The 9667-nt window shown below is 33.2% G+C and overlaps 1 protein-coding gene across 1 annotated transcript; it reads right to left on the minus strand.

Moving 5' to 3' along the window:
- Positions 1-7481: 7481 nt before the first annotated feature.
- Positions 7482-8444, minus strand: LOC113070460 (gamma-crystallin M2-like). The gene is made up of 3 exons (XM_026243745.1): positions 8358-8444; positions 8015-8257; positions 7482-7788 (listed from the first exon to the last, which is right to left on the minus strand). The coding sequence occupies exons 1-3, from the start codon at positions 8361-8363 to the stop codon at positions 7516-7518; spliced, it is 522 nt and encodes a 173-aa protein (XP_026099530.1). The 5' UTR covers positions 8364-8444; the 3' UTR covers positions 7482-7515.
- Between the last annotated feature and the right edge of the window lie 1223 nt (positions 8445-9667).

Below are 9667 nucleotides of genomic sequence, written 5' to 3' on the forward strand. Positions count from 1 at the left end.
CCAACTGCTGTCACCCCTACCTTTATACTTGTCCAAGAATAAAGAATACACAGCCTCTATTGTTAGTCAATTCCTGACTGTGCAATTGGAACAGAGGCCATTATAGTTAAAACATAGTACCGGTATGTATATTTTCGTCATCTCACAGTTTTAGGAATCTAGAATTTCTTAAGTTTTTATTTGCTAAATGAAAGAACTTGAATGTAGAACAGAAAAGAAAAACCTAACCAAAAGTGTGTCAATTCATTATCTTGTTTCAAAGTTTTCTTTCATTTTTTTTTTTTTTTTTTTTTTGATGTAAATGGTACTCTTTTCAATGCTTATGGGAATCTATCTTCTCATTGCCCACCTTTAGTTGAAGCAGTGCTACACAAGACTTGGACCATGAGTGATCCATTTTAGTCCAACTGTAATTTAATTGGAGACCTTTTTATTTCTTTTGAGACTAATTTTATTATGTGCCTTTTGGATTAATTATTGTAGTCCTCGTATACATTTGAGGTTTTTGTTATATTCTTTTTGTGTCTGTTGCAGGTTCTAATACTAATAATTTCTAGAGGTGTTTTATTATTGTTATAATTATATTTATTTATTTATTTATTTATTTATTTATTTATTTATTTATTTATTTATTTATTTATTTATTTTTTATACCAGTTATTGCCTCTTGTAACCATCTGTAAAATTTTCTTGCTGGCTATTTATCCTCTAGCAAGTATTTCTCTTAAATTGATTAAAAAAAAAAACTTTTCCCAGTGGTTAACTTAATTTTCTGCATACCATGCACACACACTCTACATTAAAGAACACGAGCTGATGCACTGAAAAAGCTATCAAACATGTAAGCTGGAGTTGTTCTATAGCAGTCTCCAAAGCGATAAATTCTGCTGAAATATTAGTGTAATACAGCCAGTCTGTTTTCTTTCAGACATTTACTCTGTTTGCTGTGACTAAATCTGCAAGCAAACCATGACATTTTCCTGATTTGTGCTCATGTGAAAATTAAATAATTCTGATAAAATGTTTTAAAATGAAATTAAAATGACAGTAATCCTGATTAATAAATGTGGTTATGTTATTGTTTTAGTGATTACCATTTAAGGATTATCATGTAGCACCAACATTCGACTTAGCTTCTTAGCTCACTAGTCCTGGATTATATATTCATAGCACATTACATCCAGCACTTGGGCTCATACTACTGCTTGCCGGGAATCTCACCATTCCTCTTTGGCATAGTGAAAAGTACTCAGGATTTGTAACTGAAGAACAGTTTAATATGAAGAAGTCTTAACCCTTACGAAAGGAAAATATATTTTCCAATATATTTCTTAAAATATATTGTGATATATTGTAATATATTATTTACCCTTTTTATTTTCTAATATGTTATATTTTTGAATACATTTAATAATATATTGATGATACATATATTATATAATATATTGCAAAATATACAAATGATTGCCGCTTTCAATATATTGCAATATATTGGAAAAAAAAATAAATATATATATATATATAAGAATATATGCTAATATATTACATGATATTTTCCATTATACTGCAATATATTTTTGTTTCATAAGGGAAATCCTTTAAGAACCTAACTGATGCCAGTTATATTTAAGTAGTTTTGAATGGTAGACCTTCTATCATAATACGTTGTTGCTATTTATTGTTCTTAAAGGGTTAGTTCACTCAAAAATGAAAATTCCCTTGTTGAAAAAAACAGCATATGCTGGTTAGGTATTTTTGAAACATGGCTGCTGGTCAACCGAATGGGTTAAAAATACTTTTAAAATATTTGCAAATGATGCACTTTGTAACAATGCAAAAGTGACCTGATTGACAGTTCTGTAGGTATGTGACAAACTGACCTATACGCACGAGTGCTTTTGTTCCCGCGGCTGTGTTCCCAGCAGGTAATCAGTGCCAGACGCGTCGGTGACTTAGGAAATGTTTCTTATCTTTGCTTTGTGAATACCTCTAAAGCCAATATACTAGTGACGTAAATTAAGTCCTCACTTTGATTTTCACATTCGAATTTCCAAGTTGTCTGCCGTAAGAAGAAAATTATAAACTAAGCAACATTTCTCTCGTGTTTGGCATCAAAATCCGCTATGAAGAGGAGTATTTTTTTGTTTCAAACCCAATACTTTTGATAGAATATACATTTAACTTGAATTATGTGAAGTTTCGGATTGATTGTAACATTTGTATGTTTTTTTTACGATCCCCAAGTGATGTTGGTCAAAAGCAGAATTGGCCATCCAATCATATTGGCTTCCAAAACTTCTCCCAGTTTTCATCACTCCGTGCAGTATTTTTCAAAGTAATCATACAGAACAAAGGTTAAGAATCTCTAGATTGCATTATTGGCATGATTTTTTCAAACATATAAATAAATACCATGGATGGTTATGTATTTGTTTAGGAACAACTGTGCTTCTGGCCGCCTGCTAGGTCATTTGACTCGTATCTGGCAAGCTGATTGGCCGAATCTTACAAACATTTCAGCCCATGTGTGCTGTATTATTCTGCACAGAGTTGGTAAAATTGAATTATTTTCACAATTACTGAAATGTCTTTTCTTTTCTTTTTTCAAAAAAAGAAATTAAAGCAGCAAAAACAACAAAATGTCTGTAGTACTTGTAGGCTTACAAGTATATATATTATATATAAGTGTATATTACTTTTTGAAATATAATATAAATATCATATTATACTTAAAAATAAATAAATATAATAATATACTTTTGATATAATATAATATCATTTTTTTAAAAGGCTGATTATTTTGATTTCATATGGAAATATATGCTTGGATTGATGCTCTCGGTTTTATTAATTAGTGCAGCAGATTTTTGTACAGAAAAGATCTTACGATGTGAAGTCGCTTTTTGAGTGAGTGAAAGAGTAAAGATATGTAGCCTACACATGCACAGTCCCTCACCGAAATTCAGGAACTGATTAAATAAAACTCTATTATACAGAGATTTCTGAAATTAAATTTCATGATTTTTCTACAAATTTTCCAAGCCTGGAAATTGCTGATTTAAAATTTCATGACTTTTTTCAGGTTTTTCATGAACGTACGAACTCTAATAAAAGCAACTTATGTGCTGTTAATCACTTATAGTTGTGATTGCGCAAATGCTCTGTTAACTCTCCCTCTAATCATATGCTGGATCTGTTACCCCGTTTCCTCACAATTTACAAATTAAGCACTGGGAAAGCACGCACATGCATCATGGGACTCTCCAAAATGGTGCAAGATGGTAATTTTGTGGAGAAGAATTGTTGAATTAATTATGTTATTTTTGTTTCATTTCATTTTGGGGTGAACTATGCCTTTAAGTATAATAATTCCTCTTAAGTGTATTAACGCTTAAAACACTTATGAGACTTTGACCACTGAATTTAAATCACTTTTTATTAAACAATTACAGATCAATAACCTCATGGCACTAAGCCTCAAATTTGTACAGTGCTGAACTGTTAACACCCTTTCTACGATACGTTCAGTGTTTCCCTAAGGGGTTTTATTGGTTAGCTTTCAGCAGTTAGCCTCTCTTGATGGATACTGTGAATACACTGTTAATTGGGCAAAACATTTATATTTCTTGGTTGATGACAATTCAGATATAGTAATGTACAGGGGCAACCTGCAGAATTCTCATTCATCGTATATATAAGAAATTTTTTTTTTAGCCTAAACATAGGTCACTGCATCACTACAGCTGTTTGTTTTCATTTAGTTGTCCTAATTAAATAAGCCTCTGTCACACTGTAGACTGGTGTTTTCAGTTTCACTAAATAGTCTATTACCTCATCAACTCTTTGAATCACTGACAGAACCTGCAAACTGAAATACCTATCTACTGCCTGGAAGAGGTAAGGGTTTTTTTTATATTTTAATTATTATTAATTTGTTATTTTTAAATAGTTTTTCTATATATGTATTTTTAAAAGATGTCTCTAACCATTAAAGGGACAATAAGTAACTTTTTAGGTATTTTATTATCTAAAATCAATATTTTTATTCATAAATATGCCCTCAATGGTGTACAAATACCTATGCCAATGTTTAAACTAATCCTTGTAAATGAAGAATTTATTATCTTTATATACATGGGACGGGTAGGTCGACGGAGGCTTCCATGTAGTTCCGCCATCTTGCAAAACTATAATAACAGAGAGGGACAAAAAGTACTAAGCCAACGCGTTTCCACAGCGCGTTTTCGGTCAGAGCCAGAAACGCAAGGGCAAGCAGTGAGAGGCGCTTGAAACTGCACCGGCAAGTTTAAAAGTCTGGATTGCATTCTTATTATGGACCATACATATGCCGCGCCACAGGAGAAGAAAACATAGTCGCCAAAACAGTCAAAAATGGAACGTAAAAGGAAACGTGACCGTAGATTACAGAAAACAAGAGTTAATGTCGGGGAAGCTTTTTCTAAGTGGAAAGATCTAATGCTTGATAAAGATTTCAAAAGAGACGCTGAAGTGGCCAGTTTTCTTCTCGACAGGTAAGTCAGTGTTACAATCTATATTATAATATTTTTTTTATATCTAACAATGCATATAATTCAGAAAATATAACGAATAAAGAAGACATAACTACTAATTACAATATTTCATGTTTTCCACAGTCAGTAACTCATACTGTAACATTCGTTTGTTAGTTGTCATGTTGCAGTTTGTTTGAAATAACACACTTTTTTACCTGAAGGAAAACTCGACGAAGTGCTATTAGAAGACATCCTGTCAAAGCTTTTTGTACATATCGCCTACCGTAGATGCAACGCGTATTTGAAAAAGCGAGGCGCTGGAGAGCAAAATTAGTTTAAATGCAAAATACAATTTCACCACTAGATGGGAGTAATTCCTACTTACTGTCCCTTTAAAGGAACACTCTAATTTTTTTGAAAATAGGCTCATTTTCCAAATAATTAAACAGTTGAGTTTTACCGTTTTCTGATCCATTCAGCTGATCTCCAGGTCTGGTCGTGGCACTTTTAGCTTAGCTAATATCACTGCATAATATCACTCGTAATATCAGCGCCTGAAAATTGGCAGAAATGGCAAGTGGGGGAATAATGGTATACATCAGTGTTCCTCAATAAGCGGCCCATGAGAGAAAAATGTTTGGCCTGCGCTAATTTAAAATAAAGTGGCATTAAAATTTTTAATACAACAGAACTTATTATAATCAGTGATGCTGTCTACACTCGATGTGGCGCAGCACGGCATGACAAATCCTCAACAGAAAACTGCTGACTCACTCTATTTATGATGTTCTGACTGACATAATGTTCAAATGATTTGCAATGCTCTGTAGTGTCCAGTGTAGATATACGATGTGACAACAAAAACATGGCGAGTGTTAAGTAAAGAAGTGCATACTGAAAATAAATGATTCAAATGTGAATGGACTGAACAGTTTTGAGTGAGTGAGTGATAAGTAACCATCTTTGTTATAGATGTTGGTTCACAGTGAGTTCACAGTTTTAAGGTAGCTAAGTTTGCTTTAGCATAATTTATTTTCACTATGGCTAAAAAGATCATACAAAATAATATTTAAACTCATATTAGACACTTTTAACACCGAATAAAGCATATTATTAATTATCTAAGATTATCACTGTCATATTTTGTATGTTGTTCCTGTCACGTCACAGAAAATAAAAAGCATTTCTAACATAGAATTCTGTGTCGCTTATTGTCATGTGTTGCTGTCGCGGTATGGACACACAGTGTTACAGTTTGACCCCCCAAAATCTAAGTATAAAAATATTAATGCTAACAGATCTAATAATTGAATCTGCAATTAGGGAAAGTGGAAAGAAGAGATCCAGTCTGGAGATGAGCAGGAACAGTTGATTTGCATGGCAGACATGGAGATCCAGATTTTTTCTTTGTTCATATATTTGTAATATTCAACAGGCAATGTTCTTCTGTATCTAAATGCAAAAATGTCCGTGATTGTTTGAATAAAACAAATCCGAATATTTATCTTGGGACCATATTTTGATTATTTTTATTTGATTATACAGTGGGGATCGAAAGTTTGGGCACCCCTTGCAGAATCTGTGAAAATATGAGTAATTTTCAAAAAATAAGAGAGATCATACTAAATGCATGTTATTTTTTATTTAGTACTGTCCTGAGTAAGATATTGTACATAAAAGATATTAACATTTAGTCCACAAGACAAAAGAATTGCTGAAATTATTAAAATAACCCCACTCAAAAGTTTGGGAACCCTTGGTTCTTAGTACTGTGTTCTGTAACCTGATGATCCTCGACTGTCTTTCTGTTGTGATGGTTGTGCATGAGTCCCTTGTTTGTTCTGAACAGTTAAACTGAGCAGCGTTCTTCAGAAAAATCTTTAAGGTCCTGCAGATTCTTCAGTTTTCCAGCATCTTTGCATATTTGAACCCTTTCCAGTAGTGACTGTATGATTTTGAGATGCATCTTTTCACACTGAGGACATTTGAGGGACTCAAACACAACTATTTAAAAAGATTCAAACATTCACTGATGCTCCAGAAGGAAACAAGATGCATTAAGAGCTGGGGGGTGAAAACTTTTGAACACGATGAAGATGGCCAAATTTTTCTTATTTTGTTGAAATATAATTGTTTTCCATTTAGTTCTGCCCTTCGTAAGCAACAGCAGATACTTGTATGTTTCCCGGTACACAATTTACATTGATCTTCAAATTCCAAAAGTTTTCACCCCCCAGCTCTTAATTCATCTTGTTTCCTTCTGGAGCATCAGTGAATGTTTGAATCTTTTTAAATACTCTAGGTCTAAATATTTGTTATTGAGTCCCTCAAATGTCCTCAGTCTGAAAAGATGTATCTCAAAATCATACAGTCACTGCTGGAAAGGGTTCAAATATGCAAAGATGCTGGAAAACTGAAGAATCTGCAGGACCTTAAAGATTTTTCTGGAGAAGTGGTACTTGACTTGGTATCATTGACAGAATTCGCCCCCCGGTGAAAACTAATTGAGGAACCCTGGTATATATAAATGTTGATATGCATGATTAATACAGTTCTCTGATATATGTGAGAAATTAGATTAGAGAGATAATATTGAATGCTGGTGGTGTAAGGCTACACATTTTGACAATTCCCTGTGCATTTCACAGTGCCACAATACATACAGTAGATTTGTCTAGATAGCAAGAATTAGTAATCTTTTGTGTGGTTTTTAAGTTGTTTTTTTTTTTTTTTTTTTTTTATGCGAGTATAAAACTGTTTTACACTGTTGAAGACCATTTTCAAGCACCTTTCATTAAATAACTCTTCATTCAAAACATTTTACCCATCCTCATTTAAACTTGGCTTTAAAAGAGAAAATAATCCACTGTTCTGGTCTCACAAGCTTAATAGTAAATGTGTTTAATTCATTAGTGTTTGTTTAGACATGCAAATATTAGTGGAAGTAATGATTTTGCAGGCACAAGGTTTAGTGTTGTAGAGAAAATATTTTATTGAAACACTAGTACCAGGAGTCCATGATGCGCCTCATGCTCATGAATCTCATGCCACCCATATTACTGAAGTTTCTGTACTCTCCAGGCCCGAAGTACCACATTCTGCCTTTGTAGTGGGGCTGCTCATAGAAGAGCCAGTGGCCTTCCATCACATGACAGGACTGGCAGTGAGACATGCGATAACGGTCCATGATACTGTCACAATCATCCATCATCTCGTACATCTGACCCATGAAGTTCTCCTTCTCATAGATCCTCATTCTGTAGGATCCCCTGTACTGTAGTGGAAGACAATTCAGTTATTTATAAATTAATTAAGAAGAAGAATTATCACATGTAACCATATCTTCAGCAGCACTCTAGGTCTGTCTCTCACAGATCATCATTCTGAAAATATCTGTTTCTTTTCAAGTTGAAAGATTTTTAAGCAAATGGTTACGAATAAATTTAAGACCTTTTTCTATTGTCAATTAATAAATATGTCAGCAGGTTCATAGAGCTTACCATAGGGATCATACGGCAGGACTTGATGCAGTTGCTCATTCCAAACATAGACATGTAATCAGCATATTCACCCCTCCTAAAGAAATACTGATTTCCCATATAGTGAGGCTGATCATACATCATCCAGCATCCACTGTGCACTCTGCAAGAGTGACAGCGGCTCATGTAGGAGGAGAAATCGGCACAGTCTCCGGTACAGTCATAAGAGCGTCCCTGGAAATTTCTTTCCTCATAAAAGGTAACCTGAAAATTCAAAAGTTAATCTCTTAGCTGTAGTAAACACCACAATATGGTAATTTAAGTGAAAATGTATAAAATAGAAGCTTAATTATATGTAATTTACCCTCATTGTTGCGGTGGTTGGTCCTCAGTAGTTCCACAAATGAGAAGCTGAAGCTGATTCTGCTTGTTGACTGACTGCTGTCACCCCTACCTTTATACTAGTCCAAGACTAAAGACTACACAGCCTCTATTGTTAGTCAATTCCTGACTGTGCAAGTTAGAATAGAGGCCATTATAGCTGTTGCATAGTCCGTAGATTTTTTGTCCTGACATTTTCAGGAATCTAGAATTTCATACATTTCTATTTGCTAAAATGAAAAACTTGAAAAGTGGAATGTTAAAGAAAGATTTAAACAAAGAGTGTTAATGTTTTGTCTTGTTTCAGTTTTTTCTTTCATTCCTTTTTATTTGTACTGAACTTCAGAATGATCCTTATGGGCATCTGTCTTCTGATTGCCCTCCATCAGTAGAATTTATTTATTTATTTTTTTTTATTTTTTTTTGGTGCTGTAAAATATATTAAATTAATCATCATATATCCTTGTAATATTAAAAATCAAGGAGAACAACAATTTTCTAAGTAAAATGTACATATTTAATTCATGTAATTAATTAACTGCATGAGAAGAGTAACTTTTATTAATATTTGCATGTTTTATAGTCATTGCACATAAATCTAAAAATATTTAGTAAATTTTAATCTAAAAGTTCAGCATGCTTGCCTTGAATGCTTTCATGCGCATTTGTAAGGCAAGGTAAGGCAAGTAAATTTATATAGCACATTTCTTACACAATGGTAATTCAAAGTGCTTTACATAAAAGAAAGTAAAATAATAATGAAAAAAAGATAATAACAAGAATAAAACAAGCAATTGTAAAACTTTTAAAAATTATTAAACATTTTTGTTATTTAAAATGAATTTAAAGCAGTTAGAAAATGATTGTACATAAAATAAAAATAAAAATAAAAAAACAGTGAAAATAGACCCTTTTACAGTTGGTAAACAAGGTGACGTATTTGTGTGGGCGGGGCTTAGCTGGAGGCAGAAAGATTCCCCTCAACACTTGAACAAACGGAAGCTAGCGAGTTTTCTTCGCTTGTTTTTTTAATAATGGCTGGAGAAAATCTGAATAATCTGCTTTATCTGAATATTTAAGGTCACTCACTGTCCGGGACCGCAATAATTATTTGAAAAAGTTAACTTTAACAGACGGAATCAGATTGATCGACCCGTACACAATCACTCATTGGATGGACGATCTGACAGGATTACCTCCGATTGAGTGGCCTGACATCTACACTTACCTGATAGAGAAACCGAGCGTGTATAGTAAAGAAAACTGAGGGCGTATAAATCCTTAGATTAAATA

Source organism: Carassius auratus, unplaced genomic scaffold (genome assembly GCF_003368295.1).
Source record: "Carassius auratus strain Wakin unplaced genomic scaffold, ASM336829v1 scaf_tig00004377, whole genome shotgun sequence".
Taxonomy (NCBI): Eukaryota; Metazoa; Chordata; class Actinopteri; order Cypriniformes; family Cyprinidae; genus Carassius; species Carassius auratus.

Bases quoted from the DNA above. Each gene is read 5' to 3' on its own strand.
- LOC113070460 (XM_026243745.1), bottom strand. The intron at 7,789-8,014 runs GTAAGCTCTATG...CTTCCACTACAG, and splicing joins CCTGCCGTATGATCCCTATG to TACAGGGGATCCTACAGAAT.